Source organism: Rousettus aegyptiacus, unplaced genomic scaffold (genome assembly GCF_014176215.1).
Source record: "Rousettus aegyptiacus isolate mRouAeg1 unplaced genomic scaffold, mRouAeg1.p scaffold_m13_p_15, whole genome shotgun sequence".
Taxonomy (NCBI): Eukaryota; Metazoa; Chordata; class Mammalia; order Chiroptera; family Pteropodidae; genus Rousettus; species Rousettus aegyptiacus.
The window spans coordinates 11,243,810-11,267,704 of NW_023416290.1; the positions used below are offsets into that span (position 1 = coordinate 11,243,810).

At 38.4% G+C, this 23,895-nt stretch overlaps 1 protein-coding gene and 1 non-coding gene across 5 annotated transcripts in view; one reads left to right on the top strand and one right to left on the bottom strand.

Annotated features, from left to right (window-relative positions):
* LOC118612067 lies at positions 1-108 on the bottom strand. The gene has a single exon (XR_004954777.1). It is a non-coding gene; the product is annotated as a U6 spliceosomal RNA (small nuclear RNA).
* Positions 109-19,472: 19,364 nt separating this feature from the next.
* The window catches only part of PDE7A (phosphodiesterase 7A), an 89,213-nt gene continuing 84,790 nt past the window's right edge, over positions 19,473-23,895 (top strand). For all 4 annotated transcript variants that reach the window (XR_001597876.2, XR_001597880.2, XM_036232818.1 and 1 more), the window contains exon 1: positions 19,473-19,755. Coding sequence is in view for 2 of the 4 variants with exons in the window: in XM_036232818.1 (XP_036088711.1) it covers positions 19,618-19,755 (138 nt within the window). In the remaining 2 variants the exon portion in view is untranslated. The remainder of the gene's footprint in view (positions 19,756-23,895) is intronic.

Genomic DNA, 23,895 nt, shown 5'->3' on the forward strand with positions numbered 1-23,895 from the left:
TAATATATGATATGCTTCACAAATTTGCATATCATCCTGCACAGGTACCATGCTAATCTTCTCTGTATCGTTCCAGTTTTTTAGTACATGTGCTGTTGCAGGAAGTACTGCCATAATTTTTTTGTAAAACATTTTTGGGGCTTAAAAAAGGCCTGAAAACCTAGCTTCTGGCAACTGTTAATCTACTGTCTACGAATTGCCTATTCTGGACATTTCAAATACATGGAATCATGAGATATGTGGTCTTTTGTGACTTCTTTCATTTAGTATAATGTTTTTAAGGCTCATCCATGTGTAGCATGTAGCAGTACCTCCTTTTATGGCCGAATGGTACTCCATGTGCCATATTCTGTTCATCCATTCATCAGCCAATGGATGTTTGGGTTGTTTCTACTTCTTGGCAATAATGATGCTGCTAAGCACACTTGTTTTGGTGTGGACATATGTTTTTATTTCTCGTGTGTGTGTGTGTGTGTGTGTGTGTGTGTGTAATTGTAGAATTGCTGAGTCATATTCTAATAATCTATTAAACAATATTTCCAACATATATTAAATAATATAAACTATGTTTAATATTTTTAGGAATCGCCAGTTTTCCAAAGTGACTGTAGCTTTTTATATTCCCATCAGCAATGTACTAGGGTTCTAATTTCTCTGCATCCTTGTCAACACTTACTATTGTCTGTCTTTTTCATTTTAACTGGTGTAAAGTAATATTGCATTGTGGTTTCGAATCATTCTTATTTTTAGCAAGAAAAAACTGAAGCCTTGAGTCCCATGCTTTGTGACCCAGTTAATCATGGGCAAAATCTGATCTACAGACTGTGTTGTCTTAGAGAAAAATATGAAAAAATACCTGTTACTCTTGGGTACTAGAAGGTAGAATTAGGAAAGGCAGCAAGGAAAGGCTATTAACTTTTTTTTTAAATATTCACTTGTTGTTAAAATGAGCATTGCATGTATATGTATTGCTTTAATAATTAAAGCAAAAATATCAAAAAACAAATTAAGGAAGTCCACATCTTCTGATTTCTAGTTCTTAATCCTTCGGGGGTTTGGGTTAAAGTCTTTTTGTGCATAGGATTACATATATACATATATGAATATATAATATTCATATTAGATAACACATTTATAATATTATATGCATATGAAAACTTAATATACTAGATTAAACTTAGCCAAATAGAATCTGAGTGTTCTGTGGCAAGAGTTACACAATGGCTAATGATTTGCTGAAATGCTTAGATAAAAGTGTTACACTATCAGTGATTTCAGATTATTGAGCATTCAGCTAGAAGAAATTTTTTTTTTTTTTTTTTTTTGGTGATTAAAATAGCAGAGAGATACGGTGGGTCATATTCTCCTTGCAACCCTTGGACACAGTTCAATAAACAGAAAAGGCTTATGACTTGATAAGCTCAGGTAAGCACCAGCTTGTGCCATTTGGCAGATTTGTTGCCATGCTTCTGGGGACTGATTTTTCTGACCTGGTGCGATACTTAATCTACAGAAAATCACTTATACTGGTTTAGCAGGTCACAAACCTCTATCGAGTCAGTTTTCTAACTAAAGAATACAATAAAGTGATTTCAAACAGTTCAAGTAATTTCAAATGACAATAAAGCCAATATGTGACTTAAATGTAGTTCCTCAAGAGGATACGATTTATGAAATATTTAAAAAGTGAAGCCCAATGGATCTCAAAACCTTTTTGATATAATATTTTTATATATTTATGTTGCATCATGATATGCAGAAAACATGACAGATACAATATACCTTCCATAATTTGATTTTTAAAGTACTATTTTATACTCCTTTACAGTTTGAGCAAAACTGAATGTGTAGTTTTTCAACAAAGCTTAAGTAAAAGGGAGAAAGAGAAGCAGACAGAGCAGGATCTTAACAGTCTCTCAATCTAGTTATTACCAATAATCGGCTATATACTGCCTGTAAGATTTATATTGGAGAATGAAAACCTGAAAATAAATACTTCGGGGAAAAAAGGGTCTAACTCGAGAATGAAAAGATAAAAATTCAAGCAGTAGTGGAAGTAGAAGAGAATTTCTTTGTGCTTTTCCTGCAATACCATTCCACTTCTTTAGGAAAGTCAGTCAATAGGAAACCAACAAGAGTAAATAGCACTTTATGAGGCTCTGGGTATGTGTTTGGGACAGATATGATCAGAAATTACCCCATCTCAGAAGAATAACAAAGAATGCAAATTCCAAAGACAAGAATCTACTGCAAACAATGGGCATTTGCTTGCCCCAGAGCTTCAGACCTTTGGAATGAGGAGTAAGAATTAACTAATCATCACAAGGACTTTTAGAAGCAACACCCAAAAAACTGGTTCTAGAACTGAAATAATCTGTAGCTTGACGTGTCTCTGACACTAGCTACTTTCTAAGGAGCTGAATTTGTAAATATACTTGAGATGTAAAGTAGGCTCCCTTGGACAGAGCCCTAGATGAGTAGGTAGCGAAGACAATTCAATTCAATAATCCACTGAGTATCTTGCTATATATGTTTTGGGATAGTGTAGTTTAGAGAAAATTCCCCTAATATAAATGGAAGAATCCATTTAAAAAAATCTAGGTGGCAGAACCTTAGAAACCAAGCTTTAAAAATGTTTAACATTAATATTCCTCCAGTGCTAAGCAACTAATAAGATATTTGGAATGAGAGAGAGTAAATGGAGCTAAATAAATGAAGTAAAAATTTAAATTATATAACCATGCCACATACTTTCTTCTAGGTAATCTCATTTAAACCTATGTTCATTAACATTAGAAAATATGTCATTGCTTTTTTCTAATATATGCTGCTGCTTGCCTTGACTTTTTACCTTTTCTTTCTAACTTCGTTTCTCATTTGATCAATTCATTGTGTCATATGCCAGGGATCAGATTAACAGCTCATCTCATCTCATTCAGAGGCAGATCCAGTTTTGTACGACAGAAGTTTACATAATGTGGGGACCCTCTTTGAAGTAAAGAATACAAAATTGCAAATGCAAAAAAATTAGGTTAAAAATTAGAATGGTAATGGAAATCACAATAAGTTTAAATTTTTTTAAATGGTGATAAATACCATAAATAACACAAACTCCAGGAAAATCACCTATTTTTATTAATTAACTGCCTGACATACCATTATAATAGTTTCATCTAGATTTTTTTTGTTTAATACTTTTTAGTGCTTCTTTATATGACAGCTGTTTTGTAAGACCGTTTTCTGTAAAGAGAATAGAGAAGTAATTCAGTCTTAATTATAGTTGCTCAAAATTTGTTTTAGATATTGAAGTTTAGGATGCATAAATCGTTCCAACCTCATATACAGATGTATTTGCTCTTTTTAGTACTTCTACACGTTCGTGCCCTAAAATCAAAAGAATTTTGATCAATTCTATTTCACACAATTTCCATCACAAAGGAGCGACATACGTGGCATCTGGATTGTAGATGCTGCGTCATCACATATATTCCAACTGGAAAGCTGTGGTTATGCCCAGGCTTCGATGCAAACTGAATCCTCTGCTTACAGTTTTATACATCTAATGACCAGAAGAGTTTTCCATAGACTAGCTTAGGACACTTCGGACACATTTCTTCACCACTCACCTACACAGTTCTGGTAAGAGGTGTGATAGGGCCCATTCATGTTGTATAAACCTTAGCTTTGCACCTTTATATCATGACTGGAGGTCGGTCAGCATAGTGGGAGGTAGACGTATTCCCAGAGCTATTCCTTCCCCAGAACACCTAGCTATAATTTAATTAATCACAGAAATGACTGCAAACCATTTAATATATTTTATGAGACCTAAACTAAATATATCACCAATTGTACTTCCCCTTACCAGAATCCTGTGTTACCCACAATAACCCCAACACACCTAACAGAAAGGCAAGTGCTTCAGAAAGGAAGTCAAAGGGAGAAGAAAGTACTGTTTACTGAGGGTAGCTGAAATATCTTTATTTTGTAAATTTTGCGAAAACATATGACATATGGAAACATTGCTAAGGCCTTTCCCAAAGTCTTGAAAAACCTGTGCAAAAAAGGGGACCTGGAGCTTCAGCATCCCCAGCTTCGATCGATCTGCTCCTGCTCTCATCTTGCTTCAGTTATCGAACGCTCATTCTGTGAGCAACACGTGGTGAAGCACAGACATCTCCATTCGGAAGCAAAGCACGTGATTTACAAGTATTTAGTCTGCTTCTCCGGAAGAAAAAAAGCTTTTACTTTCTTCCATAGTGAATAAACTTTACAGTTGGAACCATATTCCTTCATGTCTTCAAGAATCTTTAGTAGAACTGTCTGGGAAAATGACCTGGTTGAGAAAACAAGGAACAAATACCATGGAAATGAAACCTGGGTTTAATCAGTGAGAATGTTCTGAGTGCCAGCTTGGCCAGCCCACCTTGAATGCTAGCCCAGGGCTGTTATCGCAGGTGTGTGGCATAAAGGGCAGGAGGTGTGGCCTGGAAGAAAAGAGGCCCCAACAGGGGAAATAGAAAACATTAAAGATGAAATGTGCTATCTCGAAAGTTTATGCCTCAGACAGATCTTACCGGGTACCTTAAAATAAATCTAGATCTAGACTTTGAGGTCAGCCCAGCAGGTTGGATTTTAACAAACAGAAGGAAAACAGGCAGTATTAGAAAAGTGTTTTAGCTCCCTACATAAAATTTATCCTTTTAAAATAGATCAAGATTTATTTGCATCTGAAGGTAGGAGTGAGGAGATGATTTCTTAAGTCATTCATTATCATCAATCTATGATATAATATGAGAGAAGAAGGAAAATTTATTCTCAAAGAAAAATGAATAGCATATGGTGTAGATTTGAGGACTATTCTTTTAATATAAATCTCTATAAATCATATAGGCTATGTAAAGCATTTTAATATTTAAGATGTTATAATTTTCCCATAGGAGAAAACAAAAGAAGCAGTGAGAAAATTATAAATGTGCTTTGAAAAACTATAGAAAAATTAGCAAAATATTATTCTCTAATGTTTTCTTTAGTTTCCTCTCACGTAATTTTTCGATTTCTATTTGTGTAGGAATATAACAGAATTTTGCAAGTATGTTTAAATAATATATAGAATCTGAATTCATAACAGACAATTAAATTAAGAAACCAAATACTTCTTTTACAGCAGTCTCTAGATAAAAATGACAACTGTAAAGATCCTTAAAATACTAAATTAGAAAAATCATGGAAATTCAGCTATACCTAATATTTTCTCTCCTAGGAGATTTGACCTCCTAGCAAGTTGAACTTTCCTTTTCTTTTTATTTCTCCATTGTAAATGTGATGCTCTGGGTACTTTTCTCATGTTTTTTGTCCTGGTGGTGTTACATCTTCCATGGCAACCCTTGGCCAGTCTGTTGTAAATAAGCCAAGCAAGTCTTGGTTGCTTTAAAAAATATCATTATATAGTTTCTTAAAATGTCAGATATTTTACCTATTTATCTTCCCACAAGTTGAATGAAACATTGGGAGCAGGATACTTTAAAACATGAGCATAAAATTAAATTTAGGTCAAGCTAGAAAGGTGATACTTGATTTTAGTAACCAGTCCAAGATTATGTAATGACAATCCTCTCCTTTCCAGCCCTTCACACTTGATGTTTATGAACACAGGCTTAGTTAAAAGTCACCTACAGAGGTAAATGGCAACAATGGCTTTTGAAAAAAGAGCTTTCATGTAATGTCATTATTTCAAGAAAAAGGATCTGAAATTTCAACTACAAAAAAATATTTACCTATCAATGGGACAGGAAAGTAACATGTATAAAGAAAAATGAGTGCTTCAAGGGTAAGAGACCAATTAAAAAAAAAGTTTTTAATCTTGTTTTTCTCTCAGTATCTTAATAACAATGATTCGAAAATGGGTGTATCAGCCCAACAACACACCCATAGCAGCCACAGGCCAGGCCTTTTGGCACGCCATGCTGGGAGCCAGCCTCATCAAACAGGATGCTTACAACCAACCATGGTCCCACCACGATGGAAGGGTGCATGCAGCCCACACAGGGACCACTTCTGGAGTACCTGGCTCTGGTAGCCGGAGGGGATTGTGCTGCTGGGCCACTTCTTCAAGACTAGAAGATGTAGCTTATCTCCCTAATACACAGAAACAAACAGAGAATTAGACAAAGGAAGATGTTTCAAATGAAAAGACGAAATGAAATCTCAAAAAAAATAAAAATAAAAATAAAAATAAATAAATAAATGAATGAAATGGAGATAAGCAATATTCCCAAAAAAGAGTTAAAAGTAATGGTCATAAAGATGCTCATTGAACTCAGGAGAAGAATGGATAAACATGATAAAACTTTAACAACAAAAAAAAAGAAAATATGAGAAAGTACCAATCACAGCTGAAGAATACAGTAACCGAAATGAAAAAATACACTTGATGGAATCAACAACAGATTAGATGATACAGGAGAATGGGTCAGCAATCTGGAAGTTAGATTAGCTACAGTCACTCAAGCTGAACAGCAAAAAGGAAAGAGTTTTTAAAAATGAGGATAGTTAAGCAATCTCTAGGACAACATCAGGTGTACTAAATTCTCATTATAGGTGTCCCAGAGGGGGAAGAGAAAAATAAAGGGCAGAAAACATCTTTGATGACATAATAGCTGAAAACTTTTCTAAACTGGGGGAGAAAAGAGACATCAAGGTCCAGGAAGCACAGAGTCCTAAACAAGGTGTACTCAAGAAGTCCCACACCAAGAAACATTATAATTAAATTGTCAAAAAATAAAGCTAAAGAGAGAATCCTAAAAGCATCAAGAGAAGCGCAACTAGTTACTTACAAGGAAACCCCCATAAGACCATAAGCCATTTTTTCAGCAGAAACTTTGCAGGGCACTTCCAATGTATAATTTTTCTTAAAAAAAACCTTCTGCCAAAAATATTTTAACTGATCAAAATATAAATGAAATCAAGTAAAACTCACAAAATCAAAAAAGTACATTCTAGAGGTAGAGAATAAAAACAATACCATTTCTCACCAAAAACAAAACAACATTCATTTTGAAAGAAACTATGTTTAAGGCCTCCAAAACATGGTTCTGGAAAATCAGCAATTGGAATGAATTTCCAAGGGTAGAGAGGAGATTACTTTTGACAATTTTGCTATCTCATTTCTAGAAGGTTCCATTTTGAAAGATAGTGTCTACAGTAAACCAATCTTTATTGCTTTACTGGAATTTAGAGTTAAAGGCAGTATGACGAAAACAGATGCCACGAACTACCATTATAATCTTAATGACTGTTATCAGAAATACTGCAATTCTCTTCTTGAAGCAAAAACAAAGCCAGCTGCTTTGTAATGTAGGTTTATGACTATCTTATGGTTAGAATCGGACAGTGCAAGGGCAAAATATGGTAGCTAGACATGTGTTTCTAAGCAACCTAAAAAGATGGCCAATAGTGTTAGAGTCTCTTATGTCCAATTTAAATTATGTTAGAGAAAATAGTCCTGTGTGGTCCTGAGAAATTCACTGAACCTGTTTGCGGCTTGTTTTCTCATCTGTAAAATGTGAATAAAAATGCCTACCTCCTTGGGTGGTTGTGAAAAATAAATGAGATAATGTTTACAAAGCACTTAACGAAGTACCCAGTGCATAGAAATGACTTTGATAAACGGGTAGCTATATTATGTGAATAACCAAACTTGACCTAGCCTGCCTTCCAGAGGCTGTTCTCTGAGAACAGTTTTTGAGCAGATGACTGCTCTAAGTCCAAAAGGGAATTCAAGAGAGCAAACCCAGAATATTGCTGAGAAAGCAAAAGATCTTCTACAAGACTGTAAGTTCTGTGAAGGAATATATATAATATCGAATTTTACAGAAAACATTAGAAATTTTTAAAATCTGAAAATTGTAAACTGGTACACAATTAGAAACTTTAAATCAAGGTAGATATGGTAATTAGAAAGGCACTCTCTCTACTAGAAAGGCAAGTCACTTTTTCTAGGAGCTACAGTGAATACAAAAATGAACCAGACATGAATTCTGTCTTCATTGGGACTTACAGTCTTGTGGAAGAGTTAAGACATAGCCATCAGCCATTTTAGTGGATACGTATTGCTTTATTTTGCTGCGCAGTATCTGAAACCCCTTATAAGGAATCTCTCATTATATGAGTATTTGGGAGAGGCAGAGTCTTGTCACCTCCTATGAAAGTCAAGGAGTTGGGTATCCTGTGTCTTCAAACTCTCTGGGCATATAACCTAGGATTAGCCAAATGTATGTGCCCACCCATGACTCTGAATCCTGAGCAGGTGATGAATGATGAAGGATGGTGAGAAGAGAGTCTTTTGGCTCCTAGATCCAGCAGCAGCAGGGTATGGTGACAATAAAGGTGGTAACATTCATGTTACATCCTTCTGTCTAACTACAGATTATCCTGCCTGATTTTCAGCCTCCCATCTATTCTGGAAGTCTCCACCACATCTTTCAATAAATTGTTTTGTTGTTGTTGTTCTTTTTCTTAAAAATAATCTATGCTGTCTACTAGTGTTTGCAACCAAGAATCCTGACTGGTTCAGAAATCCGAAATCTGAAGTTGCCCTTTTGGAAATTTCAAAATCTGAAAGTTGCCCTTTTGGAAATTTGGAAATGGAGGGTAGAGAAATTTAGTTGTACTTTGAAGAATAGTGTAAATACTGGCAATGTGGTACAAGAACATTCCAAAATAAGAGAATACGTGAATGAGCAAAGGCATTAGATGGGAAATTTACTCATTCATTCTTTCGATATGTATTTCTCAATACTGTAGAAACAGTAATGAACAAGGTAAGACAGTAGTTGGAGGTTGGGAGGAAAGCAAATGGGGTAAGTAGAAAGGGTTGAAATTGTAATAATATTACAGGAATGAAATTGGCAAGACTTGTAATGACTGCCTGTGGGCAGTGAGGATGGGCAAGCAGTTTGCACCCAAGTGACCAGAAAGGTGGTCATTAACATAAGGAGAACAGAGGAAGAAACTTGGGCAGGGAAGATGACCATTTGTATTGTAGACTTCGCGAGTTTGTGGTTTCAAAGGGCACTTGGCACAGATATCTAGCAGGTGGTCAGAAATGAGGGACTAAACTTGAGAGAACCGTAAGACAGAAGATTAGAATAGAGACACGGGAGTCACGTTAATAGAGGTAGAGACTGTGAAGCAGTGAGGAGATGGTCTTGGTGGACGAATACGTGTGTATCTGTGTGTGTGGATGTAGATGGACTAGAGAGGGGGGTCTGGCAGAGATCTTTGAAGAACATCTATTTTTAGGGTTCCAGAGAAATCATATATGTAAATAAATAAATATAGTACCATGCAGAAAGGGGAGTGCCTTAAGTACAGATGGTGTTACAGGACTTTATAAGAGAGAGATTGCTTTCAGCTGGGGAGCTCAGAAAAGGCTTCATTGAGGACAGACCTTTAAACTGGGCCATGTGATGTTTGGGATTTGGACTCGGGGAGCCTGGGTGCTGGCTAAGAAGGAGTCAGTGTTCAATTCAGAGGGAATAGCATGAGCAAAGACAAGGAGGCGAAAGGGCAAGACACTCGTGGGAATAGAAGGTAAAGGTCTAGAGTGAGGGCTCCATGGATGTGCGTACGTGACCACTCTGGTGTTCTGTGAGTTGTGCAAAGCCAGAGCATTCTCTCCCCCTCACTGCCGTTTCTGGGCACATATTTTCCAGAATGATCGGTATGTTTTTTCATTGATAACTTTTACTCATGCATGTGCAAATATTTTTACTTCTACCTCTTTGTGAACTTCCATCATTGCTGTATTTATTATAAGTCTTGAACAGTGTTTGTGATTTCACTTAAGCATCACCTGAGAATTATCTGGCAGATGAAACTCTCTACAGATTAAGAAAAATATTTTTTCCAATTATCTCTTTCATGTGACTAAATTTTGTCTAAAGTAAAAGGAACTTGTTTCTTGCAACTTTGTTCCAGTTTTTTTCAAACATTTGGGTGGGTTTTGTTTGTTTTGGAGGGCTTTTTTTGTAAAGCAATCCTTACAGTTAAATCTTTTATTAATATTTTTGTTTGCTTTACAGCTTATCTGTTCGTTTCCTCATGTGTGTATGGTTTTATCTGCGGTGCTGACTTGTAGGCTGTATGATTTATCATAATTGCCAGCAGGTACATTGCAATTACAGTATTTTGCCTGCTGGGGTTTGATAGATCGCACAAACCAAGAAAACGTACACAAGAGCTAAGCTGTCAAGTCGTCTTGTTGCCAACAAAGTATTTAGGCATTACTGAGAACGGTCATGTCACCTACAATAGGCCTGATCTGAATTTAAAAATTAACATGGAAAATATTAAGGAAAATGATGATAAGTGTACCAACTTCAACTCCATCTTTCTTAGTGAGCCGAGAATATTTGAAATGAAAAGAGAAAGCAACATAGTCTATCTGGAGCTTTTTCAAGGCTTTCCAGAAAACAGTAGAATTAAAAGTCACATAATAGGAACTCTAATGAGCCATAGCACAGGCTGTGGTACCTGCGGTGAAGGAGGCCATGGTCATACTCTGTCGAGCCCATCTGGGGGAAGACAGTTACTGGGAGCATTGAAGGGGTGCCTTCAGAGCAAGAGTGATGACCTGCCTCCACAGGAGTTTTATTCTAGAGCTCAGAGAGTTTGGCTAAAGCGTGAACTCTCATTGCACATGCTTTGTTCTTTTCTATTGTGGTACAATATACTAAGATAAAAATTTACCATTTTAACGGTTTTCAAGTGTACAATCCAGTGGCATTAAATACAATCACGGTATTGTGCCAACATCACCACTATGTATTTCTAGAACGTTTTTATCATATCAAATAGAAACTCTATACCCCATTAAATAATAACTTCTCATTCCTCTATTCTCCTTTCTATCTTTATGAATTTAACTATTCTAGGTACTTCATATAACTGAGATCATACAATGTTTGTCAGTATTACTAATTATATTAATTTATTCTCAAAAGAACAAATTTCACATTAAACTTAACTGAATTTTGAACACTGATTCCTTACACTCTAAGAATTTAAACTTTTACTAATTATTAGACATTGTTGAGGTTTCTAAATACTATAAGTAGATTTTAGTTGCATATAAAAAATTGATTTGATACTGCTTATATATATAACTTATTTTGGTTCTCTGTAAAATTTTAATTATATGTAAGTTGTTTACCTAAAAAATTAGACCTGAGATTGTTTGATAATAATTTTGTTTTTATTTCTCAACTTTAAAATGATTTAAAATTTTTGAGCTGTAAATACAATGTTCGAATGGATATTATTCAGTAAGTCCTACCAGTTTATAATCTAAGAAAATTCAGGGGATGTGGAAGAGCACGTTTACTACTGTGATTTTTAACCTGAACGGGGGGGGGGGGGGATGATGCTTGCAGGTTTAGATGGTTACCTGTAAATTTGTCCCACATAACTTTATATCATGCCATCTCCAAAGGTGCTTGAAGGCACCACCATCTCTCTTTCGGGCTACTTAAAAGCTTTTTAACCAATCTCCTTGCTGCCACCCTTCATCCAGAGACCACTGTCTACAGAGCAGCTGGAGAGATATAAATCCAATATCATTCCTCTGATTAAACAAAACAAAAAACGTTCCGACGGCTTCCCATCACACTTAGAATAAAACCCAAGTCCTTAACTAGGCCTACAGGGAGGGACCTGCATTGATCTGTTCTCATCTCAATCTGCTTCTCAATCACTATGTTCCCTGTATATCTGCCTCCTTCCTGCACTGGGCATTTGTACTGGTTCCCTCTAACAAGAAAGTTCTTCCCTACCCTCCTCCCAACCCCACATCCTTGCCTAGCTTACTTTCTTACTTCAGTCAGGACTTTGCTTAAATGTCATCTTCTCAAAGATGCCTTCTGTGACCTCTATATACTACTTTCTAACATTTTCCTGTTGTATTTTTCTTCACAGCATCTAACACTCGCTTATGTTACATTATGTAAATGTTTATTACTATTTCCCTCCATTAGAATTTTCACTTCATTAAGGCAAGGATCTTTCTCTGTCTTATTTTATTTCCAGTGACTAGAGAGTGCTTAACATGTAGTAGTCACTTAACAAATAGTTGATAAATAAACAAATAAATGAAAAATTAGAATTGAAAAAATTTTCAAGGAACTCCCCACCTATATTATAATTGTGATAAAAGCCCTGTATATTTGTTTCCTATGGCTGTGTTACAAGGTTTCACAAACTGGGCGGCTAATGGTAAATTTCGTTATGCTATGTAAACTGGGTAGTTTAAAACAAGAGAAATTTATTCTCTCATAGTTCTGGAGCCAAGAAGTCCTAAATCAAGGTGTCTGGTGTCTGCAGGGTTGGTTCCTTCTGAGTGCTCTGAGGGAGAATTCAGGTCTGTCTCCTAGTTTCTGGTGACGGCCAGCTATCTTTCGTGTTCCTTGGCTTATAGATTCATCAATCCAGTCTCTGCCTCCATCTTCACATGGCCTTCTCCCTGTGTCTGTGCCTTCACGTGGCTGTCTGTCTTCTTATAAAGACACCAGTCATAACAGATTAGGGGCCCATCTTAATTCAGTATGACCTCATGTTAATTTAACTATATCTGCAATGATCCTATTTTCAAATTAGGTCACAATCTGGGGTACTAGGGGTTATGATCTCAATGTATCTTTCTCTTGGGGTGAGGGGAATGGGGAGGAGCAGATACAATCCAACCCATAACACCCTGTAATCAGCTGCTCTAAGATTTTAAATATCTCATTATACTTGAACTGTTTTTAAGAAGATATTGGAATCCTAAGACAAAGCACTGAAATCAAAAGTATAGGAAATGTAAATAATACAGGTGCTTTCTTTAAACATGTTATTTCATATAAAATTGTAATTAATGCATCATCGGGAATGCCCTTCAGATGAATGTGGTGCTGTTTTTTTATGGCTAGCCACTTTGACAGACATTATTGTGGCAAATGTTGTCTGACTTATTGCTTCAACAAACTGGAAGACAAGTAATTGTATATGGGTTAATAAAAGACATGAACTGAAAAAAAAAGATAGTTAACAAGTTCAGATACTTGATAGTTGGAAAAAATGTTTAGTAATCAGTTCTCAGGTCCAACGATTTTGTTGTTCCAAGTAATACTCATTTAGTTCAACATTTTATGCTGTTATTGTGTGAAGGCCCTTCTTTATGACTGTTCTTCAGAGACAGCAAGAGAGAACAGTATTTTTAAAACAGAAAGTAAACCTCAGACAGGCATACACTTAAATATTTATAACTAGAGATCAAAATTTGTTTCATGTTTGCCAGTCCTCCCACATCTCTTAATTGAACAGATGGTTTTTATACTGTGCCCTAAAAAAACCCAGCTAACTTGATTAGTTTTTGTTGATTTTTTTTTTTTTTACCTGAAGTGTGGAAATGAATTAGGAAGAACTGACCCTCTGTGAAACATGTCCTGCTTCAATTAAGATACACAGAAATTGAGGAATATGATTATATCAGAGTCTTTGGGCTGCTGTAACAAATCACTATAAACTGGGTGGCTTAAAACAACAGAAATTTATTTTCTCACAGTTCTGAAGTTATGAAGTTCAAAATCAAGGTACTGGCAATGCCATGCTCCCTCTGAAGTCTCTAGAAAATAATTTTTTTCATGACCCTCTCCTAGATTTTGGTGGTTTTTGACATTCCTTGGCTTGTAGACTTAGCACTTTGATTTCAGTCTTTGTCTCTACATGGCTTTCTTCCTGTTTGCTGGCCTCCAAATCTCTCTCTTCTTATAAAGACACCGGTTGTTGGATCTAGGGACCACCCTAATCCAGCGTGACCTTGTCTTAACTTGATTACATGTGCAAAGACCCTATTTCCAAATGAGGTCATAAGTACCGAGAGTTCAGACTTCAGTATATCTTTTGGGAAACATATTCAACCCACTGCAATTATTTTAATGAGAAAAATAATATATGTACATAGTTTTTAGAGTTCAAAAGTTCTGTGTTATAATAAATCGAGGAGCCTCTTCTTGCATCTTAACACTCTACCAATTCCTGTTCTGCTGAGACAAGAACGTTCATTGTTTTTAGTTGTTCCTTATAATATTTAGCTCCATATAATTAACTCTCACTTCAATTTTAGATATTATTAATATTCTGCTGTGCAAGATGAAATTTTCGCTTTCTAATACTAACCAACAAACACACTTTTCATACTCTTCCACCTCTCAGTATAGTTAGTTGTAACACCACACTTTTGTTAAATCGATATTCAGAGCTTGTATTATTGTGACTATGCAACTATTTATAGAATAGCCATTTGATATATGATGATTACATTTATTTTCTTTTACAACATTTCTTCCTTGGTGTTAGTAAATGAATCCTTTTTTTTTTCTTCCGCTTAAAATTCTCTATAGTAATAATAAATTTATTCCCAAACTCTGCCAGAGCTATGTTCAGCTTCCTCAGTCATCTCTCAGCGTCGCAGACGCCATAGTCCTGCTCCCACATTGCTTGGTTTCTTTCTCTCTAGGTCTTTGTGGCTGCGACCTGGGAAATATCATTCTGGGGGCTCCCTTTCCCCCTCTCCCGTGTTGGAGCTCTCATTGCCTGGGTCTCAATATTTACCTTTTTTGGTTTGCTCCCTCCTTTTGCTAGAGCACACCCTCTAATAATCATTTCCTGAGAAAAGCTACAAGCTAAATACTTGAGTTCTTCAATGTATGGAAAATATCTTTATTCCACTGTCGCGCTAAATAGATATATAGCCAGATATACAGATTTTTAGATGGGAAATCAAATTCCTTCACAATTTTGAAGGCTTTGTATCATTGTCCCCTGTTTCTAGGTGTTTCACTGTAAATATCTTTGCTGCAAACATTTTCACAGCACACCTAATTGAGCATAAGGCAATTTCGCCATGAAAGAGAAAATAACTGACAATTTGGTTTACATTTGGCAGACTTAATGTATTTAAGCTAATTGTCAGTTTGGTTTTATTTCTCCATTCTCACAATACTCTCATCTTTATATTATATAAATCTTAGCCCTCATAATGGAGGAGTAGACATGGCGGTCTTAAAATATAAAATACTGGATGATAACACCACATATAAAGCCAGATCGCAAAGGTTCATGTAAATTCAGATTGTACATGATACTATAAAATGATTGCGCATATTTACTAATCCTTCAGTTAGCATACTCATCTCTCCCACCCATCAAAACCAAAAGGTCACTGCACTACTGATTTATAACAGTCATCAAGTTATTGATTCTTTAGTTGGAAACTAATATCTGTCTTAATTAAAGAAGAAATTGTAGCAAAAAAAGAAAAAGAGTTCTGAGTGAAATGAAAGAATCAAGCAAAAAAAAAAAAACTATAATACTATGAACGAAAGAGTTCCAAGACAATGTAGTTTCATTTTTCACAAATCTTTTAAATTTTATTAACGTTTTATGTTTCATTATGTCCTTTTTAACGTCCCTTTTTTTATTTTTTGTTATTTTATCTTTGATGGTGAAATTACCTGATGGCCAATTAGTCATGTAGTAAAAATGCTGTGGCAAAGATGTCAATGGCAAACATGCTTACAGCAAAAATACTGGACATGTGTCTACTAACTCCTAATTTGTTGTTGAGAGGGCCTTTGCCATTCTGATCCGCGGTCCTTTGTAAGTGACATGTTTTTATTTTCACTTCCTGGAAGATTTTAAGTTCTTATTTTTGTGTCCATTCTACTGAAATTTTATGATATGTCTTGGTGAATGTCTTTTCTCTAACCGTTACTCTAGGACAAAATTGGCTATCTCCATCTGGTAATGTCCGCTCTTCAGTTCTGTTGAATTTTCTTGAATGATTTCTTTCCTACAATTTTCTCAACTCTTTGTTTTTGAAACCATCCTTATTCGGATATTAAACCCCCTAGACTGGAACTCTAATTTTAATCTTTTGTCACATTATCTGTATTTTCCATTTTTTTCATTTTGGTCAAGGGATAGAACTAGGTAGATCCTCTCACTTTCACACCTAGTGAGTCACTTGCAGAATTTTGCTTCCCATTCCTGCAACTTTGGGCCTTTCTGGCCCAGAGGTCTTAGTCCCCAGAAAGCTTTCACCCAGGTACATAGCAAGAGCTCAATTAAACTGGAGTTGAGACTGCCACTTGACCATTTGGGGATCTTCATGCTATTTAACCAACATGCAAAGAAAGAGGCTACTGTACTGCCTGGAATGATGGATCATAACTATTAAGGAGATTTTGAATTGCTGCTACACAACTGAAGAAAGGAGGAATATGCCTAGAATGCAGGAGATAATTTAGAGGTGCCTCTTAGTACTTAGTACTTGCATATGCTGTGATATGAGTTAATGGAAAAATACAACACAATAGATGTAGGACCTTTAATGGCCCAGATTCTTCAGGAATGAAGATTTGGGTTGCCCCTCAAGGCAAGGAACCATTATCATCTGAGATTCTTGCCGAAGGCATAGAGGTTATGAAACAGGTAATGGAAAAAAAAGAAAGTAGTTATAAATAGTAATTGTGATCATGTTGCCAGTTGCAGATACAAGGACTATAACAGTTATAATCATTTTCCCCTCATTCTGGTATGAATATATTTGTGCACAGTATATTAAGCAATTATTCTTCTCCTCTTTCCGCTAAGATGTGTTAATAGTGGATAACCTTATATCTTAGTATTCAAATTATAGACTATCAAAGGGATACTGTGACTCATCAAGAAGAATGAGCATTGCTTAAAGATTCTTGTCTTTTGGGAGGGAAGGAGCTGTTCTGGGTTGGATGAGATAGTTGCATTATATGGACTAAGCATGATTTTGCTGTGGTCTTTATCTGAAAATGAAACACAATTAAAAGAACCCAGACAAGAGTTGGACCAGGGTGGTTTATACCTGCAATTTGGCTGAGCTGGAACTACATTTACCAGAATTCTCTTCCTTTTATGATTTTGGTTTTGGTTAGCCACAATAGAAATTTGCAAAAGATTTAAGAAGTGTAAGTGAAGCACCAGCCATTACACCTGGAAGGCCCATGCAGGGTCCCAGGCACTACTGCAATTTTGACCATGATCTGCTGACTCACCTTATTGGCGTGGGGCAGCAGGCAGGCCTGCAGCTCCTTCAGCTTCCATGTCCTGAATGAGGCACATGTGCAGCAAATCAACCTACCTCTCTCTTGGTAGATAGATGATAGATAATAGATGGATAAAATTCTGGTCTCGAGATAGCTCATGTGTGGTATAAATACATGGCTCTGAAATCACACAGAACAGAATTCAGTGGCACACATGATTTATGGTCTTGGAACCTGACTCCCCATCTGTAGAACTGGGAGGACATGTTTACTTGTGTGACTATTAGGGTTGAGTTAAACATTATATGTAAAATGCCTATGGGCTCACATTCGGTGCAGAGTAAATGTTAGCTCCCCACTATGCTGAAGGGAGATGCATTGTTTAGTTAGTGCCCTAAGTCTTATTAAATGATTTAATTGAACCAAGTCTCTTAGATATTATTAAATGTGATGTAGTTATTTGGCATATAGTTTTATATCACACCAATACCACCTTCTGGGTAATAGGTTTGCACACAAAATTCAGACATTTGCAGTTTGTTCTGCCACTTATCTGTATAAGATCTAGTGCACGTTATGTTTCCTTGAGCCTAGTTTCAATTTAAACACTATTACCTCATGGGGTTTTGTCAGAAGTAAATAGGAGAAAATGCTCCACTTAATCCTAAGCATACAGTAAATGCTCAATACATCTACTAGATGTTGAGGGAGGTCAGTAGGGTTTCAAAGATGGGTTGGGCCAGCTGTTGCACTGAAAGGGAGTTTACCATATTGTGAAGAAAAAAATCCATGAAACCACTGGTGAAGTTATATTTCTTTTAATAGCAGAAAACAGACAAGTCGAAAAATACCAACGGAGGAGAAAGTTTTGATAAAAAAAAAAAAAACCAGATGCCATGGAAAGATAAAATGTCTTGCAGACTTTCGTTGATTTATGGGATCATGAGATGAGCATTTGATATCTGCTCTGTTCAGTAATGGCTATGCAGTACTATCCACCTGGCCAGTGGCGAGTCGTAATAAGTGGAAGAGTGGGTGCCCTGAGAGCAGTCAAATTAACAATTTGCCAGCGGGGGAGAACTTGTTCAGACTGACGTCCTAGAGGCTGGAATGCATTTGATACAATGGGTTGCAGCTGAACAGCTTTCAGTTTAAAGGGAATTGTGACAAAATGAATCTGCAAATTACATATCCAGTTTACCAACTAGGTCAAAAGCTCTTTACATTCTCCAGCTTTCTAAAAATCAAATCCAACAAGCAAAAACACTTTCTGTAAGAGGGTAGTCTCCTTTTCTCCTTTGTCTTCTCAATATCTTTTCTTTCTCATTTTTTCCAGTGCACGCTCTCACTTTTTCTTTCTCGGTGTGGGTGTTTTCCCGCCACCTCTTCGCCCCCTCCTCATTCCCGCATTCTCGGTTCCCCGATTCTCCGCCCGGCCGGGGACATGCCCGGGGCCCGCACCTGCTAAGGGGAGCGCCCAAGCCCGGTCCCGCAGAGGGACTGGCAGTGACGTATCCGGGAGGACCGGGCCCGCGCGGCCCGCTGACGTCACTGCCGCAGCGGTCCCGCGCGAAGCCCAAGAATGGGAATTCAAGGAGGGAAACACGGCGCCGACCCGCGGTCAGGGCTGAGCGCTGCGACTGCGCGGCGTGCTGTGGGTCTCTGAGGTCGCAGGGCCGGACTCGCGCCTCCCGCGTAGGCTGAGCCCTGCCCACACCCTCGGCGCGCTCGAACCCAAGTTTAGCGATAAGTGGAATGCCCCCCCCCCCAGGCGGGGCCTCGTGCGCACGCGCCGTGGGGGGGGCAGACAGGAGAGAGCGCTGGGTGGGCGGTGCGTGGCGGGAGGGACGATGACCGAGCTGCAGGATGCGGAACACGAGGAAGGCGGCTGAGCCCCTCCGCCGCGAGCCCGACTCCCAGGGCGCTGCGGCGGCGCGGGGCCTGCGGCGCGGCGTCGTGACGTCACGCAGGCGGCGGCCGTGGTTGGCGCAGGGTCCGCGGCTGCAAAGTGTGAATTACGCCCGGCTCGCACGGCCGGCGGAGTGAAGTCAGGCTCCGCGGGAGGGGAGGGGCCGGACGGCGGCGGCGGCCGGAGCTGGTGCTGGTCGCGAGCCCCGCGCACCGGGTCTCGCCGCGGGCTCCAGCCGTCTCTTCTTGCACCGCTTTGCTCTGCCCTTGCTCCGCTCCTCTCGGCGCAGAGCCGTGGGGCGGCGGGGCTCTCCCTCTGACTTTGCCTGTGTTGCCCCTGCTTGCACCCCGGAGCTGGGCGCGCGCCGGTCCTGTCGCCGCGGCCGCTGCAGCGCCTTCCCGCCGGCGGCCCGGGCGCATTGTTCGGGCGGGGAAGGCGTGAGCGCGGCTTCGCGGACCAGGGTCGGCACTCGCCCGCCCAGCCCCGGCCTCGGCCCGGTGCCCTGCAGCCGCGGCCCCTTCCCAGCGCAGGGGCCGGCGGCCGCGGCAGGGCGGGCGCCGCGCGGAGGCTGGGCGGGCGTATTCAATGGAAGTATGTTACCAGCTGCCGGTGCTGCCCCTGGACAGGCCGGTCCCCCAGCACGTCCTCAGTCGCCGAGGAGCCATCAGCTTCAGCTCCAGCTCCGCGCTCTTCGGCTGCCCCAATCCCCGGCAGCTCTCACAGGTAAATCGCCGTCGCCGCCGGGGGCTCACACTTGGGAGCTTCTCTCTTTGTTTCCCTCTTCCACCCGCCTTCACCTCCGCGACACCCTCATTCCTCGCCGTTCACCCAGACCCAGCGTTGCCCATTGTTTGGGGCTTTGTAGGCTGGCCCTTCGATTTGAGAGGCTTTTCTTATATTCTCGGGGCTACCTACTTCTTAGTCCCCGGCCTCCACGCGGGTGGGGTCCGAGAGCCCTCCAGACCCTTCCCAGTAACCCCCCCCCCCGCCCCGTGCTCAGCGGCTTAACCCTTAGTAATGACTTTGTCTCCCTCCTTTTCTCGGCGTTTCAGTCTGGGAGTTGGGCCTCTCTTTCTTAGTTGTGGCCCTGACACACCTGTGCCCCCCCACACACACACCTGTGCCAGGTTCGCGCTCCCTTCTCCCAGCGCACCCCATGGTGCTCAGGTGCTCCTGAGGTTCTCCCAACATTAGGCCTGTTCCCTTGTTACTGTGGATGGGACCCTAAGTGATATCCGAGAAACAAGTATCGGGAGTGCCTCCCTGAAGGTTCGGTTTCTGCAAATTTGATAGCCAGGAATCAATTTTGTTTTTACTTTGATATGAAGATTTCAGAAGAGAAACTACTGATGAATACTCAGGAAGACTTTGTTTTGAATGGTCCAATACCAGTTGCTTCTGAGAATTTTTTCTTTTTCTTTTTATTTTGTGGTGACGGTGTTAGCTCACTTCTTAGTTCTTGCTGTTTTTAGTTGCGAGATTTAAAATAGGCAAAACTAATTTTGTTTACATTTGAACTGAGTGCCCTCCATTTCTGCTGCCAGAATGTTACATGTTCATGATTACTTTTTAATTCAAATATATTTTTTCTATATTAATGTCTTATGGGAGTATATTTCCTCTGTATTGTAAATGTCTTGAGCTGTGTCTGTTTTGCTGTTTTTTAAAACAGAGTGGAACACCTGGTAGAGATTTTGCTTTTAACAGGTGTGTCCAGTAAATATTTTGTCATTTGCTTCTTTCCCTAAATTGCTTGTCGAGAGTAAGAGCCTACAGTTGGGTTTCTCTCTGAACTGTTTTTATTTAAAATCAGACTTCTTTCAACAACAGAAATAGAAATAAACTCATAGATACAGAGAATATTTTGGGGGGGGGGATGTTGGGCGATGACGGAAAAAGGGCAAAGGGATTAAGGAGTACAAATGGATAGTTACAAAGTAGACATGGAGTTATAAAGTATAGCATAAGGAAAATAGTTATTGTAATAAATATATAAGGGGTAGAGGGGTGCTAGATTTAGTGGGGGGATCAGTTTGTGAGTTATAGATCTCTAATCCCTATACTGTACAACTGAAACTAATATATTACTGTATGTCAACTCTAATTGAAAAAACTCATCGAATTGTACAATGTAAATACAAGCAACTAATTTCCTATTATATTTCAATAAAACTGGAAAAAAAATCAGACTTCTTTCACAGGAAGTGGTTGACTACTAATGAGGTCAGAGTCAACTTGTAAAAATTAGTTTGATAATTTTTAATAGCAGTACATTGTTATTTGAAAGTTGAGTCCAGGATCTGCCTTTATAATACTGCTTAAAGCATTTTTAGGTTGCAGAATGAATTTTGAAGAGAGATGAATGCATTGCTGAAAAAGGTTTTTAATGGTAGCAACTTTTTTCACTTGTAAATATTACTTTCTTAGATAAGCGGGCACATGACCAGTACCCACTTCCAGTTCAGTGTAAATAATAAAGGCAATCACTAATCAATTATCAGAGCTAAAATATACATAGCTACTTAAGACTCCCTGAGGAGAAAGTGAATGAAAAGGGAAATTCCAAGGGAATTGAAACAAGTAAAACTGATTCGAGTTGTTTTACCTGATGTCTTAATTAATCCACAGAGACCAGTTTAAGGTCACTCTCCTTGACTCATTTCTTACTTAGCCTTAGGTTTTAATGGGTAATGGAATTTAAAACATATGATTGTGACAGATAATATTGTAGAGTCAAACCATATTTTACTGTCTTAAAACTTTAAAAAATTTTCTGTGCCCAAAAGCGAGGTATATTGAAACTTCTGAAAATTTGGACAGAAATTTTTCTGAATTAACACTTTTTTTCTAATCAATGTTGCTGAACATTAAAATGAAGGGAAACTTACCATGATGCTGAAATGGGTATGTTTATCATCACCAGGACTGTATCGTTTAATACTAAAGCATATGTTGATAGTGATTTCTTTAGGGCTAGATGAGACTTTGCAACAGGAAAGAAAGGTAGAAAATCTTGTAATCTTATTCTGAGCTCTGTAAAATAAGTATTTGGTTAAATCAGAAGCTTTCTTCACCCTTGACTCTTAAGTTCCTAAGTTTAAAGCTACAGAAAGTATAAAAAGTTTAGGTGGCTTCATAGTTTCACTTAAAAGGTTTTAAAAAACCCCAAACACCTGTTTTTGTGTTTTTTAGGTACTAAGTAGAAGGGTTGTTTTTTTTTTTGTATTAGTTGTTTTGTATTTTAAAATATGTTCAAAACTAGCAATCTTTTCAGTTCCTTATTTTCACCATAATTTTGAGACCCAGATCACAGCGATACTTAAATATTTGTTGAATGAGTGAATGGGTAATGAAGTTATCTGTTACTGAGCATCCATTTCAAGTATGAAAACAATGTAAGAACTTTAATCAAGATATAATAGTAACTCATTTATCCAATACTTGGTTTGGAACTTGTAATTGTAGTCTCTAACAGATTCAGGAAGTAGAAGACTGAGCAACCAAAATAGATTTGGAGATCCTCTCAAATCCTGTGTTTCAGGCAAAATTCTGACTAACTTGTTTTCCAAGTAGCAGCATATTTGAAGGGGGATCGGAAACTGCTAACGTCAGGTTCCCACTGATAGCTGCAAAAGTTGAGGGCTGACACACCAAAGGCCAGGGATCAGAAGAAAAACTCTTCAAAGCCAGCAACTTTTACAAAGGCAGCCTGGGGACAGATAGTTTAGGGGCATGAGTGTTGTACAACACAATCATTATTAGTCAAAATATGTAAATGGATCCTATTATTTTAAACTTAAAAGATTTGTACTGTTAAAAATCTCTATATCAGACAGTTTAAGTGTTGATGTTTAAATAGACAAGGGTTGAGTTATCTGGAAACTTCATTTCTGTGGAACACCAGCTCTCCCAAGGATGCCAAGTAAATGAGTCATTAACTTTTTGTTTTAAACAAGGTCGTGTTCTGCTTTCTCAAATGGTTAATAGGGGTTTTTATAAACTTTTTAGAAAATAAGAATAATAAAGGAAGCTTGGTTTTGCCATTTTGGGTTATGTATTGTTGATAGGTGGGTTTAAACATTTATCTTGCAGGATAAAGTTCTTTGGAAAAAATATTGTAAGAGCAGAAATTGTCTTGTTCACCACTGTCTGTCCACAGTGCTTTGCACAGGTAGGTGCTTAGTATGGGGAAGTTGAGTTAGTGTATTGATGGCAAGCCAGAGCACTGCACCTGGGGTGTTACTTCAGTCAAATTTTTCTCTACACTGGAAACAAGTCTTATTTGGGTTAGAAATTTGATGTGCAATTTTTAAAATTTATTATAAATCCGTGATATGTATTATAATTGAACAAAACATTGGGATCTACCTATAAACCTATGCTTTTAATAGCATAATCTAAATCTGACTTCTAGTTTAGCATCTATGTCTTTTTTTAAAATAGACTTTTTAAAAGAGAACTTTTAAGTTCACAGCACAATATGAGGTTTTTCATATACCTCCTGAGCCCACAAATGCATAACCTCCCCCTTTGTCAACATCCCTCACCAGAGAGGCACATTTGTTACAATTACATTGACACGTCATTATCGCCCAGAGACCATAGGTTACATTAGGGTTCACTCTTGGTGTCTCTCGCTCTCTCTCTTTTTTTTTTAAATACAGAAACTATTCCACAAATACTTTTTTCCTGGGTAAATCAGGGGAAGCTTCACGTTCTAGTTGAGGCGTAGGCCAAGGCCTGAAGGTTAAGTAGGTGTTTCTGGGTAAATGGGCGCATGTAGGGGGATGGGGAGAGGATGGCCCAGGTAGCTATGCAGGTGAGCACTATTCAACAGAACTTCTGTGATGATGGAAATATTCA